The 17,821-nt window shown below is 38.8% G+C and overlaps 10 protein-coding genes and 1 non-coding gene across 11 annotated transcripts; 5 read left to right on the top strand and 6 right to left on the bottom strand.

The window, feature by feature from the left end:
- The first annotated feature begins 214 nt into the window (after positions 1–214).
- On the top strand, positions 215–971 carry SOCG_02117 (uncharacterized protein). The gene is made up of 2 exons (XM_013160611.1): positions 215–411; positions 469–971. The coding sequence occupies exons 1-2, from the start codon at positions 377–379 to the stop codon at positions 785–787; spliced, it is 354 nt and encodes a 117-aa protein (XP_013016065.1). The 5' UTR covers positions 215–376; the 3' UTR covers positions 788–971.
- SOCG_02118 (Ino80 complex subunit Ies6) lies at positions 338–1,645 on the bottom strand. Its single transcript, XM_013160612.1, has one exon. The coding sequence runs from the start codon at positions 1,476–1,478 to the stop codon at positions 1,125–1,127; it is 354 nt and encodes a 117-aa protein (XP_013016066.1). The 5' UTR covers positions 1,479–1,645; the 3' UTR covers positions 338–1,124.
- On the top strand, positions 1,017–4,679 carry SOCG_02120 (nuclear HMG-like acidic protein Mak16). Its single transcript, XM_013160614.1, has 2 exons — positions 1,017–3,668; positions 3,717–4,679. The coding sequence occupies exons 1-2, from the start codon at positions 3,607–3,609 to the stop codon at positions 4,549–4,551; spliced, it is 897 nt and encodes a 298-aa protein (XP_013016068.1). The 5' UTR covers positions 1,017–3,606; the 3' UTR covers positions 4,552–4,679.
- SOCG_02119 (GTPase) lies at positions 1,708–3,204 on the bottom strand (the record flags this gene model as incomplete). The annotated part of the gene is made up of 2 exons (XM_013160613.1): positions 1,708–3,048; positions 3,091–3,204. 2 exons carry the CDS (start codon positions 3,202–3,204, stop codon positions 1,708–1,710), a joined length of 1,455 nt encoding a protein of 484 aa, XP_013016067.1.
- Positions 4,661–7,280, bottom strand: SOCG_02121 (PEK protein kinase Hri2). The gene is made up of 4 exons (XM_013160615.1): positions 6,806–7,280; positions 6,668–6,706; positions 6,057–6,612; positions 4,661–6,011 (listed from the first exon to the last, which is right to left on the bottom strand). Exons 1-4 carry the CDS (start codon positions 6,924–6,926, stop codon positions 4,763–4,765), a joined length of 1,965 nt encoding a protein of 654 aa, XP_013016069.1. The 5' UTR covers positions 6,927–7,280; the 3' UTR covers positions 4,661–4,762.
- Positions 7,281–7,517: 237 nt separating this feature from the next.
- Positions 7,518–7,589, top strand: SOCG_16181. The gene has a single exon. It is a non-coding gene; the product is annotated as a tRNA-Glu (tRNA).
- Positions 7,590–7,715: 126 nt separating this feature from the next.
- On the bottom strand, positions 7,716–8,919 carry SOCG_02122 (glutamine aminotransferase subunit). Its single transcript, XM_013160616.1, has one exon. The coding sequence runs from the start codon at positions 8,569–8,571 to the stop codon at positions 7,879–7,881; it is 693 nt and encodes a 230-aa protein (XP_013016070.1). The 5' UTR covers positions 8,572–8,919; the 3' UTR covers positions 7,716–7,878.
- Positions 8,920–9,786: 867 nt separating this feature from the next.
- Positions 9,787–12,543, top strand: SOCG_02123 (RNA-binding protein Seb1). Its single transcript, XM_013160617.1, has 4 exons — positions 9,787–10,495; positions 10,723–11,599; positions 11,648–11,856; positions 11,906–12,543. The coding sequence occupies exons 1-4, from the start codon at positions 10,139–10,141 to the stop codon at positions 12,350–12,352; spliced, it is 1,890 nt and encodes a 629-aa protein (XP_013016071.1). The 5' UTR covers positions 9,787–10,138; the 3' UTR covers positions 12,353–12,543.
- On the bottom strand, positions 12,497–15,016 carry SOCG_02124 (two-component GAP Byr4). The gene has a single exon (XM_013160618.1). The coding sequence runs from the start codon at positions 14,557–14,559 to the stop codon at positions 12,604–12,606; it is 1,956 nt and encodes a 651-aa protein (XP_013016072.1). The 5' UTR covers positions 14,560–15,016; the 3' UTR covers positions 12,497–12,603.
- A 676-nt stretch (positions 15,017–15,692) lies between these two features.
- On the top strand, positions 15,693–17,136 carry SOCG_02125 (coproporphyrinogen III oxidase). Its single transcript, XM_013160619.1, has one exon. It carries the CDS (start codon positions 15,927–15,929, stop codon positions 16,866–16,868), a length of 942 nt encoding a protein of 313 aa, XP_013016073.1. The 5' UTR covers positions 15,693–15,926; the 3' UTR covers positions 16,869–17,136.
- A 242-nt stretch (positions 17,137–17,378) lies between these two features.
- On the bottom strand, positions 17,379–17,677 carry SOCG_02126 (uncharacterized protein; the record flags this gene model as incomplete). Its single annotated transcript, XM_013160620.1, has 2 exons — positions 17,379–17,448; positions 17,502–17,677. The coding sequence occupies 2 exons, from the start codon at positions 17,675–17,677 to the stop codon at positions 17,379–17,381; spliced, it is 246 nt and encodes an 81-aa protein (XP_013016074.1).
- Between the last annotated feature and the right edge of the window lie 144 nt (positions 17,678–17,821).

Genomic DNA, 17,821 nt, shown 5'->3' on the forward strand with positions numbered 1-17,821 from the left:
TATACTGCGAGATTTACACTTAAAGTCAAAGACAGTTTGGCTTACTTTTGGTTTGTTAGATTTTCCCCTATTTGTTTACCAAGAGCGGTTTGTTATAGACTGTTATACGCCCTTAACGTGTGTTTTTATTTTCGTACCATTTCGTAATATACACTTAACACTCCTGCATTTTGAAACGCAATTGTCTCACACTTCCATACACATTAAACAAGATACATAGGATGCATTGCTATGACTTAGTTTGGTAACACAGTTACACACCGTTTCCCATTACAGCTCAATCATTTAGCAAAGTTTTATAATTTCATTTCAATTTACCTTTCTTGAGGCGCTTTTTGTTTAGTTGATCATTGGAACAGTGCTATAAAAACTCGAAATGTCCGTTTCTCAACAATTGGCAGAAATTGCAGGGTACGTTTATATACGCGATTTTAGACTTATAATTTGAAGCTAATTGTTATTGTTTAGAAATGAAAAAACCGTCATGTATGCTGCCGACAATAATTTGCAAGAAGTCTTGTGTTACCCCGAAGTTTCTGATAAATCAACACTTGTTCAATTAACGGATGCATGTCTTCATGCCCAAGAACTTACTAAGCATTTGAATTTTGGAAAAACAGTGTCTATCACCAACCATTATTCTCGTGGTAGCTGCGTCTTACAAACAGCCAGGGAGAAAAAAGACGGTTCAGGGAGTATTGTGTCTACTACCGTTGCAGCTCAGAATGTCTTGAGAAATGCATTAAAGTCCAGTCGTTCACTAGACAAAGTTATCTCTCAACTCTAACGTTCATCCATAAAAAAGCTTCTTTTAATCCTCTATACCTTTCATCGATCGCGTAAAGTAATGTATGTATCTTTTTTAATTAGAGTAATTCAATTCTTTGTTTGGTTTTTGAGATTTGATTGTGCTTGAAAGAGCATCTCGACATTCATAGATAGCATTGAAAGCAATAAAACTTCCAGTAGCACGTTTCGCGGTTTTTGTAATAAAATAAATAATAGTTAATTGATTGCTATGCACCAACAACATGCATAAGTAATGACAAAGTTTGGTGTTTGGATCCCTCCATGTCTTGTCTGGAATTTCTAGCACAGGTACCTAAAAATTATAAGACAACTAATTACTTCAAAACAATATCCGACGAACGAAGCTTTAGGTATTCTTGATCAACGCCTGATGGCAGTTCCCGAATCAAGCTATATATTTCCTTATTATGGTACCGCAGACGTGTCTTAGGATCAGTGTAAGGAGCAGGTAATCCAGTAATATCACAGTACTTTGGTTGCGGAAGAATACTTGGCGGCGCCTCTATTGAACTGTAGGACAATTTGGTGGGATCGTTTTGAATTGGGTCGTTTTGCAAGATTTGCTTTAAATTTCGATTCCTTCTGGGCTGTGCTTTATAGTTTGGATTCCGAAATGGTTTTGGGAGTAAACTAATATCTAAACTCTCAACTGATGCGGATTGTTCCATGGCTTTTCGTGTGGTATGGAGTATGCGGTTTGGGATGCTGCTACCAGGACGTTTGGTTTCTTCTACGTTTTAAAGTCTCTAAATATCTAGAGAAGTTACGCCTTTTTGAAAAGAAACGAATAAGTCTTTTTTCATGTAATGGACCTCGTGAAAAGCGGATATACAAGATGAACTTTTATTCTCATTCAGAACAAATGAGAAACACTTATTAAGGTTTTCTTTATTTTTTTTATTTTCCTACACAAAATCTAGAAAATATAATGTCAAATAAGCTTTCAACGTTCACTGCTCCAGTAATACGACCAACCTCATCAGTTGCGAGTTTCAGTTCTTCCGCTGTTATAACTACATCAGAAGCGTAGTTAAGAGACATTTTCAAATGCTTTATACATTCTTTTAATGCTTCTCTCTGACGCCGATTCCAACCATACCCACCGTCATCGTTGTTCTCAGTCTGTACATGGGAAATGATTCTGAAAGATGACGCCAGTGCTGCAAGCGCTTGTTCAAGCCCTATTTCATTTTTGATAGATACTTCATGGACATGTGATATTGGGATGTCCAAAGCTTGATGTAAGTATTTACGAACCATGGTTGCCGCTCCCGATGCTCCCTGAACGAGGTCAGTTTTGTTTAGTAAAACATGAACTTGCTGGTTTTTGGCTTTATAATTCTTTACAAGTTCAAATATCTGGTTTTCCAATGCAAGAGACTTCCCGGTCCAGATTTCGGATGGTAATATAAGTAATACAACGTGAGCTTTTTCAGCCTTTTCTTTTGCAATTTCTATGCCAATGCTTTCGATTTCTTGGACATCCGAACCTTTTCGAAAGCCGGCCGTGTCAGTCAAGAATACCGGAAACCCGTGAATATCCAGCAAGGTCTCAATAGCATCTCGAGTAGTGCCTGGTTGTTCATTAACAATGGAGACTTTTCGTTTAGCCAAATAATTCACCAAACTTGATTTACCAGCATTTGGTGGCCCGACTACAGCTACTCGAATACCTTCTCGGAGGATTTCGGTTGGCCTGGCTTTGGACAAATGACGTTCCATTTCATCCGTCAAATCTAAGATTTCTTGAAAAATAGGTTCAAATTCTTTCTGATCTAAATCATGCTCTTCGGAAAAATCAATGGTAGCCTCTAAAAGTGCTCTGCATTCAACCAGCTTATTCTTCCAACCAAAACATAGACGATACAAGTCGCCGTGTGCTTGCTGCGAGACAGAATATAGCTGTTCTGATGTTTCGGCATCAATTGCATCAGCAAGTCCTTCCAGTTGCGTCAAGTCAGTCTTGCCATTGTAGAATGCCCGTTCTGAAAATTCTCCAGGTAATGCATATCGTAAATTTGGGATATTCGTTTGCTCAATTGCATCCAATGCTTCCTTAACTATTGCTTTACCACCATGCAAATGAAACTCTACTATGTCTTCTCCAGTAAATGATGCTGGTTGTTGAAAATACAAAATTAAGGCTTTATCGACAATCTGAGACCGAGTAGGATGTTTTATACTTTGCAGAGATGCCAAGCGCGGCTTTGGTATCTTTCCAGTAAGTTTTTGGAGTACCTTTATAAATTAGTTTGGGTCTGAGAAATAGGAACTACTCACCGTACTTGCAGAAGGCCCAGATATGCGAACAACTGAAAGAGCTGCGCGACCTGCAGGAGTTGATAAGGCATAAATTGTGGGTATGAATTTAGAAATTCTCTCAAATCGCTTCATTATTATAACACAATTATCCACAAAAAGGAATCTCACACGACGAGTTTACTTTTGTTTCAATCTGCCAAAAGCTTCAACAAACGTATAGAATAGTCCACCAAAAAGAAAATGAAGCTGGAATTAATGTAATTACCCTTACCAAAGATTTTTTATGAAAGACTAACAAATTTGGATTGTTCCCATGCTAATTTACAAGTTGTTCTTTAATAAACAGATTCACCAAAGTAAAGAATGACTTTTTAGAAACAAAATCTCACATCTCTTTACCAAGGCACTTGGAGTTTCTGATGAAGCATCGTTGCGTTCTGTAATAAGTCTCGCTCGATTTCACTACGCTACGGCATTTCGTGCACACACAGAATTTGCAGGAAAGAAAGAGTTTGCCAAACACCATCTGCCAAAATGCAGCAAGACGAAGTCATTTGGCAAGTTATTGGTCATGAATTTTGTTCATATAGGATAAAGTAAGTGAAGAGATATCAGAAGGATACAAGTACTAACGTTTGACTTAGAGGTGAAGCCCTAAATTTTTGCAGAAATGAATATAACGTTACTGGACTTTGTAATCGACAATCATGCCCATTGGCAAATTCCCGTTATGCTACAGTTCGAGAGGATAACGGAAAGCTGTACCTTTATATGAAAACAATCGAAAGAGCACATTCGCCTGCAAAGTTATGGCAACGGATCAAGCTCTCCAAAAACTATACCAAAGCGTTGGAACAGATTAATCAAAATTTGCTTTATTGGCCTGGACGTCAAATCCATCGCTGCAAACAAAGACTTACTCGTCTCACGCAGTACTTAATGAAAGCCAGGAGGCTTGCTCTTAAACATCAACCTACTTTAATTCCTATAAAGCCCAAGCAGAAGCATCGTGAAGCTACTAGAGAACGTAAGGCCCTCGTTGCTGCTAAATTAGAAAGAAACATTGAGCGAGAATTGGTTGAGCGGCTTAAGAGTGGTGTTTATGGCGACCAGCCTCTCAACGTAAACGAAGAAATTTGGCAGAAGGTTTTGTCTGCTCGCGAAGGTTTGGTTGATGAAGCTAAGGAGCAGGAAGATCAAGAAGATGCCGAAGTTGAATATGTCGATGAAGAGGAAGATGAGGATGAGGAGGAAATTTCCGATTTAGAAGACTGGTTGGCAGATCAAGGTTCTGAAGAATCTGCAACATCTGAAAGCGACGAGGATGAAGAGAGTTCAGATGAAGAAGACGCCACATCCAAGAAGCGCAAGTCTACTGAAGATAGAAAGTCTAGCAAGAGACGTGGTCCTCACATACATATTGAATATGAACGCGAACATGAGACTGCTCCAGCTGTTCAGCAACAGCATGCCTGGTAAAGGGTTTCCTAAAAAATGGTTTTTTGGGTATCGGGTTCAGGTTTAATGCCTACTCTTTGGATTTAGGAAAATGGTTTTTGTTTCATACTTATTTGATTAATAATAATTACTTGTATTTATACCAAAAATTTCTTTGTCATACTTTCATTGACAAGTTTTTGTTCATAAATATTCCTTCATTGCGCGTAATCCTAAACAGACCTATCTTACATTACCTTTTTTTTAGTTCTTCTAATTCATTTCGTAAACGAGCGTTTTCTTCACGTAGTTGCTTGTTTTCCTGGATAATTCCTTCCCAGTAACAATGATCAGTAGCGGCGGACAAAGGCGAAAGCAAAATCTCCCCCTTTTCAGAAAGAACTTCTTCGGAATATGAGGGTAGAAGATCACATTTCAAAACATCAGACAACATCGGACGCTTGGATGGATCTTTTGCGGTCATCCATAATATTAAACTAGATTCGCAACCATGCTTTTCGATGAATTCATCCGGCAAAACGCCTTGTCGTAAATCTCGAAGTCTCAAAGCCCGCTCCATAGCCGTATCAAAAGGATAAAGGAGTTCAAAGAGAACAATACCCAAGGCAAAAATGTCTATGGCCTCGGATACAGGAACATTGCTGTGAGATGCAAGAGCATCAAGAAGTTCAGGAGCAGCATAAGACATGGTGCCAACATGTTGAGTTGCATTCACTTGAGATACATGTTGCAGATCTTTGGAAAAAGAAACTGAATTGAGCGTTTTCCCTTCATTATCAATCACCAAACCAAAGTCACCCAACTTTGGTGTATAGTTACTGAGCCCATTGTTGGCGTTATCCCGATAATTGTACAAAGGAACAGAACCACGATCGAAAGTAAGAGACTTCGCCAAAAAAATGTTACTTGGTTTAATATCGCGGTGAATGAGATGTGCTACTTCATGGATGTAAACAACGCCATGCAAAATAGCTCGAAATAATTGTATATGAATCCGGGTATCCACAATGGACAAAGGAAATGAAATTTTGGAATTTCGTCGAAAAAGATACGATTCCAAATCGTCAGTGCAAAGTTGCATTTGAATGTACAAGACAAAGCAATTTAATGGAGCTATAGTAGAAGCGTAGAGAGCGCTCGTATTTCCTGGATTCTCAATAATCTCATCGTAAGAAGAACCGTATTTATTCTCTGAATCCTCTCCATGAGACGAGTTACCACTTTCACTAGCCTCGGGTGATGCCTTTTGAAAGTATATATTATCCGACTGCCCTGATATGTCAGCAGCAAAAATGATACTGTCATTGTTTGAGCGATCATCACTATAAACCGAGTCTTCGTTATTTGCAACTGTAATGGAATCATCGCGACTAATGTCTAAAGACTCCAAGCCCTGTATCATTTTTGTTGAAGAAACAGAAGGATTACGTACATTCGGCACGACTTCAGAGGCATTTTCTAACCAACTAGCATAGTACCGGCTGCAAAAGTTAGTCAATAGCTTTATCGAAAACATAAGTACTTACACGATGTTAGGGTGATCCAATTTTGCGAGGCTTTTAATTTCGCGAAAAATTTTGGTATAAGGCACTTGTTGAAAAGTGGGAAATACTTTTTTCATAGCATATTCAGCGCCATCGACACGGTTGCGCACACGATACACAGCACCGAAGCCACCTTTACCGAGCATATGTAGCTCATCAAAATCATTCACATATCGAGAATGCTTTGTATGCAACCACGAATAATACGTAAAGTTACTGGACTGTGAATCCTGTTTGGGGGAATTAGAGGGATTAGAACCCTCCGAAAGTGAGATTCTTTGAAGAGCTCCCTGCAGTTCTTCGTATGATCTCTCTGGAACATATGGTTTAATAGGCAATGGGACTTTTTTATCATGATCTTCTTCAAACAGTACCTCTCTAGCCTGAGTAATCAGGTGGTGCAAAGCACTTTGATACGTTGATCGGATCCCAGCAAGTTCATCAATGTACTCCTCATCAACAATTCCGATCCGCTTTAATGTCTGACAAATTAGTGTAAAGAGCCTTCTGGAACGAGAGGGGTCTGAATCATATAATTCTTCAAACCTGGTTAGTGATCATCGTTGGCTAAGTTGCATCAATTGTATACATACGACAAAAATTTTCTAGCAAAGCCGTGAACAGTAGTCTTCCTATATAGAAAAAATTAGCATTGGAGCATTGGACACGAAAACAAGCGATGAGACACAGGAGCGCACAGCTTCTTGATTGTTGAAGTGTTGGATACTTACCATGTCTATTCGCAGAAATATCTTTTAGTCTTCCACCTTCTCGTAAGGACAGGGCTTGATCAAGAGCAAGAGTATCTGTAGCAGAGGTGGCCGACAAACTACCAGAATCGTGATACAGCATCTGAGACCTTTCAGCAAACTCTCACGAGAAAGAACCCTTTAAGACAAGACAAATACAGACATTGACCCCTTTTCTTTAAATAGCCTCGCGGATGTAGTTAATTATAGAGTGTTGTATTTTTTTCAATACTGTTTCTGGAAGGTTTCTCAGACGATGTAAACATAGGTTTTTTTTTGTGGCATTCTTTTGATACCTTAACGAAGGTACGTGTAGTTTGCCTTAATAAACACATAAATAAACCCCAAAGAAAACAGATATTGGGAAAAATGTGTGTATTAGAATACAAATTTTTTTTGTTTTATTAAACTACAAAAGCCGGTTCAATCTTTGGTATGGACCGTCGTTTAATTATTTGGTATTTCCTCTGGGATAGTCATCATTGTCTCTCTATTTATAAATCGGACGAAATTCTATGGAATAGATTGTACTCGAAAAAAATAAAAGTATAAAAATGAAAACAATAAAATTTATGTAGACAAGTCATCACATTTTTTCTATGAACGAAAGCATTGGAAAATGTAAAGCTATTTCATGGACGCAAAAGAAATCGATTTTATACAAATACGCAATCGAGTATAGACTACTAACAAATCCGTTGTGGTCCAACGGCTAGGATTCGTCGCTTTCACCGACGCGGCCGGGGTTCGACTCCCCGCAACGGAAACAATTTATTTTTGTTTTTTGTTGCAACTCTTATGCAAAAGTTCATTTTATCATTGTATTTTTGTTTCTTTAAGCTTTACTTGTATTCTCTTCATTTTACTTGTGCTTACTTGTAGCAATTATTGATTGGAAATAACCAAACTGAAAATATGGATTCTTCTAGTAGTACATTATATTGAAATTATCTGTAGCAACCTGGAATTTAGACTACGACGGGGCTTTCTAAAAAGGATATTCTCTCGTAATATTAAAATTTTGAACACATTATAAGGAAAAAGGGGGAATGCACCTACTTTTTGGTAGGAAGGACACGTTCATTGACCCACCATCGGTGCCAACTATCATCCACGGTTAGTTCAGGATGAAAGGAGGTTCCTAGAAAAGGACCCTGTTCGACGGCGACAACGACTTCTCGGTCCTTGTGAGTCGTGGTGGCCAAAACACGGACACTGTCGCTATTGATGGATGAAGCGATGGGAGCACGGATGAAGGTTGCATCAAAAGCTTCCATTCGCTTTGTGGTTTCAAACCTCATAAAATCGGTAGGCCGAATGGTAGTCGTAAAGGACATGGTTTGAGGACCAAAATAATTCCGTGTAACTTCAATATCCATTGCTCGCAACAAATATGGGTCTGGGAATTTCCCACCATGAGACTTTTTGGAGAGGAGGATCATACCAGCGCAAGTGCCCCACATAGGGACTCCTCTAGCTACTAGACTCTCTAGATTTTCTTTCAAATCAGAGTCTATGCCAATAAGCCTGCCCATCGTAGTAGACTCACCACCTGGTAAAACTAGACCATCGATGTTTTTACAATCAGCGCCTGTCTTTACGGGAAAGGAAAAGACATCCTCAAAAGAATTCAGGATATTAATATGTTCAATAAAAGCTCCTTGCAAAGCTAACACACCAATTCGCACCTTTGCACTTGATGGGTCACGATTGCCAGCATAACTGGAAAACATAGAAGCTGATGACATACTCAAAGCAAGAAAATAAGAAAAAAAATCAAAAAACGAAATTAGAATCAAATCAAATGAAAGATCCAACCAAAAAAAAAATTAACAAAAAGAATCCCCCAAAAAAAAGAAAGACCGATGAAGCAACAATCCTTTTTCTACTAAACTCAACAGGCAAACGACGTTCTTCGAAATTCCACCAAACTAGAAGCAGAGATCAAGTCAACAAAAGTCTTTTCCCTAATATTCAAACCAAAAAAAAAAAAAAGTCCACCAACACACTTACAAGCGTCGTCGACCTTCAAATGCTTCTATAACGAACGAGGATAGTTGCTTCTTATTTATTCTTGAGATTTCGCCATCAATTTTTTATTCCCTTATATCCTTTAAAGATCTATAGCGTTGTGGCCAAAAGCAGTTTGCCGCCAAAGAACAACCATGAATTCTATGTCCAAAAACAGCAGGGCAAGGTCCAAGCATACACTAGATGCATACATATATAGATATATGAAACTCAAGAATGTCATACATAACTGAGTTACCCATCATCTCTGTCTGTCTATAGAAAATACAGCTAGCTCTACAAAATTCTACTTTTCCTTCTCATCGCCGATTCACAAGAGAATACCAACATAGCTAACCTACTTACACTATTTCATCCATTTACTTTTATAGACAAAAACAAAACAGAATGAAAAAAAGTTACTCTAACGAAACATTTTTATGCCTTCACAACTGTACGTACATTTAATAACCTACCTTCTTCACTAAAACCCAGATACCACCTATAAAGATATCACACACCACTGCCAATCTCATTCTAACTACTGATCTTTTTCTACCACACTCGAAACAGGCAGATACCATCTAAAAAGAACCATCTTTTATTGCCAAATCCATGAATCATAAATCTGTCAATAAAAGATGATTCGGCGTCTCTTGCCGGTAGTGCAATAGCAAGGACACCGGTGCCGGAAAACATAGCAAGCCAGAGGCTTTCCAGCAAATACCAAAAACAAGATTAATCGGAAACACCTCAGTGAGGCGATTTCAGCGATTAAACTGAAAAGAACAGATACTACACTTGATCTAAGCCAAAAGGCAAAGAGAGAATACTGAACAGGAAGTTCCAGCAGAGATATTTATACCTTTTCTCTTTTTAGAACCCTTACCCTATACATGTCATCAAGGACACTTATTGGACGATTGATTCCGCACTCGAAAGTGCATACATTCTCAGAATCAAGAGTATTCGAGAAAAGAAAAATAGAAAAGAATAAATTTCATTTTTTATATACAGTTTAGTTTATAGTTATTGTTACTAAATTTCCAAATCTATGCACATCCTCAAGTACATCACCCTTCCCCAAGGTACTGGTTGCCTCACTATATGCCAAGAAAATGGCGTATAAGAGGGCACAGTTGGGAACAAACACCTTGTCCTTAGCATAACACCACAACTGGAATTAAGAATCTCAAAAGTTTGCTAATAACTTTGTATTTCTACAGATAAATATAGCCAAGTAAAACATTCTTTTGTCTTTTTTTAAAAAATATCCGTTTGGAGTTTTTACAAAGTAGAGAAAGAATGTCAGGAAATTCAGAGTTTGAAGGGACGTTAGAATCCCTCGAACATTCTAAAACAGGCATATCTGGTTCGAAAATTTTAAAATTAACGAATTTGGCAATGGAAAATATTGGCGAAAATGCTCAGTTCATCACTAGTGTGTATAAGTATGCGAAACGCGCTCCTAATACCCATAAGTTAGGCGCCCTGTATATTCTAGATTCCATCGTACGTAGCTTTCAGGATGGCGCTAAAAAGAATAATGAATCATTTGAATCTCCAGTGGATGCTTCTTTTAGTGGTGGTTGGTGCAAAGCTGCCGAAGTTACTGAAAGCTTGGTTGCTGATGCAACGCATCATGCCCCTTCTGCTCATTTGGTATGTGTAGCGTTGGTATTGGTATAAGGTTCTCTACTATTTTGGTAATGACTGGCCCCTTTGGGTTTAGAATGTTTTTTGTGTTCTATTTTGTATGCTTCTCTTCATCGTATCTGTTTAGAGAGAAATTACTTATCAGTATTGCTGTATTAAGCCGTTTACCAACTATCTCTAGCTATCTTTGTCTTTTCTGACTGCTGTAAGCATGTTACTAACAATTCATGTAGCCAAAAATCTTAAAACTCTGTGACATCTGGGACAAAGCTTCCACTTTGCCCCAAGACAAATTAGAATCTCTTCGTTCCAAAATCAAAGAAGCCATTGGCTCTTCTGAGCAGGTTAATTCTCCTAATCGTGACACTTCTGCTTCATCAACGCAGCCTAGTGTCGAGAATCCTTCCAATGTAACTGCTTCTGCTCCAGAGCCATCCGCTCCTTCACTACCCCCTGCTGCTTCGACAAACGATCCTGCCTCCATATTGGAAGCCCTTGCAGCCTTTGCCCAAAAGGCCCCCGCTCCCTCTACAGCCTCCACAGCTTCTGGCACCCCAACTATACAAGATCCCGTCTCTCACTCTGGCCCGGTAGGCGGTGCACCTGCAAACATTAGCCCTGTACCTCCGGCTGCTGCTTTGAACCCACTGCCCCCTCAATCGGCTCCTTCAATGCCTACTCCTATGTACCAGCCGATGGCTGGTGCTCCTCCCTCTATGTTGGGCGGTGCGATGGCACCAAACCCAGCTGCTCCCGTACCTGATACTGAAACTCAAAAAATTAACCTTATTAATGTTTTGGCTTCTCAAAACGTCCCAGCTCCTCAAATCGAAACTATCATAAAAGCCGCTTTTCCTTCTTATAGTGCACCTTTGCAAGGAGGTCCCCCAAGCGCATTATCTGCTACTGCCCCTACGTCAGGACTTATGGATTCCTTGCATAGGTCTCGTAGTCCTAGTCCTCGCAGTAAACAAGCTGGTCGTACGCCTAGTCCTTCACGAATGTCTATTCCCTCTGCTATGCCGGCCAATGGGATGCCAAAGCCAACTCCGGATGGCATGCCTCGTAAATTGGAGCGGGATATAACCATTCCTCCTGACTCCATTAAAGGTTTGTTTTTTATATTCTTGACTTAATTAGTATCTAACTATTGTACAGTATATAGTCGTACCCTTTTTCTGGGTGGTATTACTCGCGCTGTACGTGAACCCGTTTTACGTTCGATGTTTGAACGTTTTGGTGCAGTTCAAAGTCTCATTTTGAATCACAACTATAGACATGGTTTTCTTAAAATGTTCCGTCGTGAGGCTGCCGAAAAGGCACAGGTCGCAATGGAAAATGTTCCTTTTGCTGATACCACCATTCGTGTAAGTAGCATGTAAACTTATTTTCAGACTCCTTACTAACTTCTTTTAGACTAAATGGGGTGTTGGTTTTGGCCCAAGAGAATGCTCTGATTTTACCTTTGGTGTCAGTGTAATTCCTATACGTTTATTGACTGATGCTGATCGTACTTGGCTTGTAACAGCCGAATACGGCGGTACTGGCGGTGTTCCCGTAACACCGGGTGTTGCTGTTGACGAACCCGACATTGAAATTGGGTTGGGCATAAGTTCCAAAGCTATAAGTAAACGTGGTAAAGATATGAATGTTCGACGTGATGATAGAATGCGAGGACGTAAGCCTTTCCGTGGAGGTTTACCCCACCAAGGAGAAAGACATTTTGATCCCTCTGGTGGTTGGCCCAATGGTGGTGGTGCTATGCCTGGAAACATGTACAATCCAGGCTATTCTTCATACTACGATCCTAATTATTCGTCTGCATCTGGTTATGCAACACAGCCTCCTTGGCAACCACAATAATTACAATGGCTTGCGGTTAATTAATTAATTAATGGAAAAATAAATGGGTTAATTATCGGTTAGTTGTTTAAGCGTGTTATGAGCATTAAGTATTTGTTTTTTTTACGTTATGATTTACTCTACGTATGTTCAGTTAGTAGCAAATGCAGAGTAAATTATGTATTTATTTAGCCGTATTAATATTATGTACATAAAAAAAATAAGTTGGTTATAGCAATGCTTCCAATAATGCATATTTCCAAAAAGTAAGTTTACTGCTCAGCATTTAAAATATTGTACAATTCCCAAAGCCGCTTCATGTTGTTTTTTTTCGTAGATAGATACCAGCCATCTACCCATTTGCGCCAAAGCTTCTCCTCCGCGTACTGTTTCTTCTCAAATTCTGGGCCCACGTCGTAGATTTCACTTGTATCAGTAAGGCTGTAGAGTGAGTTCATAGACTTGTTAACGGTATCATTGGTATTATCTGCCAGTTGCGAAACAGAATCTTCGTTTTCTAAGTCATCAAGACCAGCAAAGGGATCAGGCTCTTCCTCTAGTGCATCGGCATTGTTTATCCATCGAAACCTAGTCGGATCAAAAACCATATTACCCACCACTTGAATACCTTTTTTAGCCGAAATATTTGAAATAAGAGCTGGCCTAGAAGGAGAAAGGGGAGCATCAAAGTCTCTGATAGCATGATCGTTACCTTCCCAACATTGCTTTGCAGGGTTATATCGCATTTTACCGACCAACTTGGGCGTCTTAGGAGAGCTAAGATTTTTTATTAGTGTAGGCTCTCGCTTCTTTTTGGGGTATTTTAGTGTCTTTGAGTTTAGTTGGTCATTAGATAGAGCTTCCAAAGTCATTTCCTTTGAAGGTGTAACAGTACTTTTTCCATTACCCTTAAAGTAACGCGCATCATTTCTCTGAATGTTGGTGATATTAGATAACAAGTTTTCATTTCTCTTGTTACGACTGGGACTTGATTGAAGAGCAGGATTGTGTGAGTGATTCCTTACCGGAGAACGAAACCTGTCCTGATACTCATTTTCATAATCATAATTAACCGGTAGATCTTCTAAGCCATCCAACTCGGTTCCATCACCATATTTGCGCACATGTCTAGGTCGAGTTTTGTACTTACTCGTTTTTGCAGCTAACTTCAAATCATTAATGTCTAGGTAGAGATTATCGGGATTCTGAGCCTCTTGTTTTAAACTAGTAGGGTTCCATGTAGCAAATCCTGGCGAATTTTTTTTTGAAGAAGATGAAATTTGAGAAGCTCGAATCGTGTCATGAGCATAAGGAACTCCGTTCTGAAAATGCTTGGATTGGGATTTTGGAGGTTGTTTTAAAGAGCTTCTAGTATTGGAGAATGCCTCCTGTTCATTTGATAGAGAAGGAAAAATCTCTTTGCACATGGGATAAGCCTTGGTCTCCTGAGGAATCTTTGGATGAAAAGCGATGGTAGAAGAAATATAGGGATGCTTTGGATTAACAGTAATTTCTGGAGCTTTTTTACGGAAAATAGTTTCTGGCTCTTCTGTCGGATCAAGTTCGAAGTCATTCCAGAAATCATCTTCTTCTCTAGCAGAAGAAGGAGTTCTAAGAGACGACTGTTCAACACTAGAAAATGAAGATTTCGGATCGATATTGTTACTTTTCCTTTGCAACAAGTCAGCAAGATCCGTATCGGGATCAATTTCTAAATCATTTTCAAATGATGAGAAATCATCAAAATCGTATAAAGCGGAACTCGAGGGACTAAAAGACCTAGCAGACACATCCCTTTGATGCTCGTAGTTATTCTCAGGGACAAGAGATTGTATACTCGGTCGAATAGTGTTCAACTTTGGAGCACGTATTGTTTGATTTTGGTCTAAAGAAGATAAATGGCTTGGTCGGATAGTCTGAAACTCGGAGTCGGTTTCTTCTGGAGATAAGTCAAAGTCATCTTCGTATTCCTCAAAACTTCCATTATTATTTGAATTGTTTCCAAGTTGATGGACTTTAGTATTTGTTGATTTATTAAGCAGAGGAGAATTGGAAGAAGGGTTGAGAGATAAAGAGTTGAGCTTGTCAAGAGAACCTTCAAAGAAATCATCATCAGGTGTAGTATCAGCGCTTGTAGTGGTGGTGGCTATGGACTGAGCAAACAGGCTAACGTTGTCAGCATCTGATGCAAAATCCGGATCATCGTCCCAGCTTTCTATTTCCGTCATTCAAACTTGTATTGAGTATTATAGAAAGGAAAATTGAGATATAAAAAGGTGGACTGAATTCAATCTCCAAAGGAATGTTAATGAAACATAGAACGCCAAGTGTTCGTAAACAAACCGTAGAAATGTGTGTAGGGGCTGAGAGCCGAACGAAAAGCTTTGAGGGATACAAGTGACAGAAAATTGGATAAAAGAAAACAAAATCAGCGGCAAAGACACAGTTGTCAAAGTGGAAGATGAAAGGATGGCTGTAAGTGAAAAACAACAAACGATTCCTCACCAAACTTTTTCTTTATAGCTAGAAAAAGCTACTACTTTGAGTTTGAACTAGAGAATAATTCCCTACTTTTTTTTTTGGTAATTCTTCTTCTCTTACTTCAAATGTGAAGAAGGTATGGATAAGGGTGTGTTGTTGGCATCAATACAGCATGCCTTCAAGGTTACCAAAAAACCAGAACTGATGCTATCTAAAGCAAATAATGGAAAAATTCTGTAAGGTATATAATATTGCTTTTAGTTTGACCTTCAGATCGTAACCCTTGGCATACTAAATGAACAAACTTCATCTCTTCAAATCCATCCAAACAGTCATTCTGTTTGCAAGGACGTTTACTGCTTTTGTAAAGAAAAATAAATTAAAATAAGATAGATCGGAAATGCGCTAGCTACACAGGTTTGTAGAGAAGGATACATCCATCAATTTTATGAAACTGTACTTACTCAATCATACCTTGTTTAAAGCTTAAAGTTCATGAGTGGTACCTTCTAATTATTATCATTTTTTTATATCTATTCCCTTTGGATATCTTCTACTGTGAAAGCAATTTCTCTTGTTATACATCCTAGTTGTCTGTACGACAAGATGATTTAATTCCTCTATAAGTTGACTGCGACCTTTTCAAAAAGAACCATTAATTGGGCTTCTTTAGTACAAATCCAATAAAGTAGGAGGTATCATAAACAAATACATATTAAATAGATTATTTCTTTTACATACAGCTGTTTGTTTATTAACGAACGGGTAAGAGGCCCAAGGAGACATGACCATCGAAGACGAAAAAATGCAGCTTTAGGGAAGTTGAGAGTATTCCATCCTAAGGTCGAACGACAGGACAAAGTCGTGCGATTTTATGAAAAAGGTGATTTTTGAAATCATACTTTTGTTATATAAAGCACTCAACCGCACGTAGAATCAGGCTCATCAAGTGTACAGCTGTTCCTATAGATTTTCCACCAAGCTAAGAAATTTACCTTTCAACACGTTCGCACCTGAATTTATTTCTTAAAGAGTTAGACAAACAAGCGTTCCAGGAAAAGGAAAAATAAACCAAGTTGCTCTTTAAAATCCATCATAAAGTCGCTTCAACAACATGGCTCCTGTTATTGAAGTCGAAACAACCGGTAAACGTATGGAAGAATTAATCCTCGACGTCCAACAGAAAATCGTTGCTGGACTCGAAGCTATTGATGGTCAAAAGTTCTATCAAGACAGATGGACCAAAGGTGAAGGCGGCTACGGGATTTCTTGTGTGATTCAAGATGGAAATGTTTTTGAAAAGGGAGGTGTAAATACTAGTATCGTTCAGGGCGTTTTAAGTCAAGATGCTGTGCAAAGAATGAGAGCCAATCACGATGGTATTGATCGTAGTGCTAAAGAATTGCCCTTTTTCGCTGCCGGTATTAGTATGGTTATCCACCCGAGCAATCCCATGGCCCCTACCACCCATTTGAATTACCGCTATTTTGAATTGGTCAACAGTGACGGAAAAAAGATCTGGTGGTTCGGCGGTGGTGCCGACTTGACTCCCAGTATTCTTTTCGAAGAAGATGCTAGACATTTCCATAAATTACATAAAGAAGCCTGTGATCGCCATGATCCAACCTTTTATCCTCGTTTCAAAAAGTGGGCAGACGACTATTTCCTCATTAAACACAGAAAAGAAACTCGTGGTATCGGCGGTATTTTCTTTGACGACTTGTCCGATAAAGACCCTGAAGAGTTGTTTGCTTTTGTTAAAGATTGCGCTTACACCTTCCTTCCTTCCTATATCCCTATAATGAAAAAGAGAAAGGACATGGAGTTCACCGAAGATGACAAAGAATTTCAGCTCATTCGTCGTGGATTCTACACCGAATTCAACGTCATGTACGACCGCGGAACATGGTTTGGCCTTCAAGCTCCCAATCCTCGAGTTGAGTCTATCCTTATGACACTTCCTTTGCATGCTTCTTGGCGTTACAATTATCAGCCCAAGGGAGAACGCCATAAGGCTTTAATAGAGGCCACCCATCATCCAGTTGAGTGGGCTTAAAGCATTCTTCCGTCCCTTAACTTCGATCCCTTCACATCCTTTTCATTCTTCATCACCGGGGAAAGTATTCAATATTATTTTATCAATTGTTTCATTTTTTGTCCTTTTAATAATTCCCCTCTTTTATATAATTTTACCATTTTGTTTGCTTTAATGAATTTAACAATTAACCGATCTCCTGTCATAGTTATTCATTCTTCATTTTTCGACGTAGTTTTTGTGAATTTTATTGAGACTTGTCATTCTTAGCTTTCTGAAACATTTGCCTTATTTGTAAAGCATAGTGAATTCACCTTTCTCCTGTACCGTCAAGTTTCAAGTTGCAAATTAATTTATAAAACTTATATTGCATAGCATGCTCAGACATGTTATTTTTCGGATGCTATCGAATAAATACTAAGGACTGAAAGAATTATGTAGGTCGTAAATTTCTCTATTCCGACTGAGAGATGGGAGATAAAAGATAAGACAGCGTTATATGAAATTATTTTATAAAGCTGTAATAGATATTCAATCCATAAACTTTTTGCAATCAAAGCTAGGTGGTCGATTTGGGTCTGCCGATAATGTGCATATATACCTGGACAGTTATGTCAGTATACAAACACTACATGAATATTTCATAAAACATACCCTAAAGATTGAAGTGTTGAAAATAACTGAGTCTCTAAAGCTCCAAGCTCAATGCAATTCAACTGATTTGTCTCACTCACTCGACATACTTTTTTCGTGTCATTCTGTAATCCTTCAACAAAAACTCGTTCGCCTTCTTTTGAGCTTCCTAAAAATCCTCGCAATGTATTCTCCATTTTCGTTTTCCTTGATTTACGGTTTCTTAATACTTACGTGGAAAAGGTAAGATGTTCGGCTGGGCAGCAGCATTTAAGCACTACGAACCACGTTGACGTTTTCCCCGAACATCAATAGTGCTTCATTCTATTGTTCAAGTATTT

This window comes from Schizosaccharomyces octosporus (genome assembly GCF_000150505.1).
Source record: "Schizosaccharomyces octosporus yFS286 unplaced genomic scaffold supercont6.1, whole genome shotgun sequence".
In the NCBI taxonomy this organism is placed as follows: domain Eukaryota; kingdom Fungi; phylum Ascomycota; class Schizosaccharomycetes; order Schizosaccharomycetales; family Schizosaccharomycetaceae; genus Schizosaccharomyces; species Schizosaccharomyces octosporus.

What these genes read in the sequence shown, in the direction of transcription:
- SOCG_02124 (XM_013160618.1), bottom strand. Translation starts at nt 14,559, where the DNA reads ATGACGGAAATAGAAAGCTGGGACGATGATCCGGATTTTGCATCAGAT.
- SOCG_02120 (XM_013160614.1), top strand. Translation starts at nt 3,607, where the DNA reads ATGCAGCAAGACGAAGTCATTTGGCAAGTTATTGGTCATGAATTTTGT. An exon ending in TTTTGTTCATATAGGATAAA is followed by an intron (nt 3,669 to 3,716) that starts GTAAGTGAAGAG and finishes CGTTTGACTTAG; the next exon opens with AGGTGAAGCCCTAAATTTTT.
- SOCG_02122 (XM_013160616.1), bottom strand. Translation starts at nt 8,571, where the DNA reads ATGTCATCAGCTTCTATGTTTTCCAGTTATGCTGGCAATCGTGACCCA.
- SOCG_02117 (XM_013160611.1), top strand. Translation starts at nt 377, where the DNA reads ATGTCCGTTTCTCAACAATTGGCAGAAATTGCAGG. An exon ending in CAATTGGCAGAAATTGCAGG is followed by an intron (nt 412 to 468) that starts GTACGTTTATAT and finishes GTTATTGTTTAG; the next exon opens with AAATGAAAAAACCGTCATGT.
- SOCG_02125 (XM_013160619.1), top strand. Translation starts at nt 15,927, where the DNA reads ATGGCTCCTGTTATTGAAGTCGAAACAACCGGTAAACGTATGGAAGAA.
- SOCG_02118 (XM_013160612.1), bottom strand. Translation starts at nt 1,478, where the DNA reads ATGGAACAATCCGCATCAGTTGAGAGTTTAGATATTAGTTTACTCCCA.
- SOCG_02121 (XM_013160615.1), bottom strand. Translation starts at nt 6,926, where the DNA reads ATGCTGTATCACGATTCTGGTAGTTTGTCGGCCACCTCTGCTACAGAT. An exon ending in TTTGCTAGAAAATTTTTGTC is followed by an intron (nt 6,613 to 6,667) that starts GTATGTATACAA and finishes CCAGGTTTGAAG; the next exon opens with AATTATATGATTCAGACCCC. An exon ending in TTGGATCACCCTAACATCGT is followed by an intron (nt 6,012 to 6,056) that starts GTAAGTACTTAT and finishes TAACTTTTGCAG; the next exon opens with CCGGTACTATGCTAGTTGGT.
- SOCG_02123 (XM_013160617.1), top strand. Translation starts at nt 10,139, where the DNA reads ATGTCAGGAAATTCAGAGTTTGAAGGGACGTTAGAATCCCTCGAACAT. An exon ending in ATGCCCCTTCTGCTCATTTG is followed by an intron (nt 10,496 to 10,722) that starts GTATGTGTAGCG and finishes CAATTCATGTAG; the next exon opens with CCAAAAATCTTAAAACTCTG. An exon ending in TCCTCCTGACTCCATTAAAG is followed by an intron (nt 11,600 to 11,647) that starts GTTTGTTTTTTA and finishes ACTATTGTACAG; the next exon opens with TATATAGTCGTACCCTTTTT.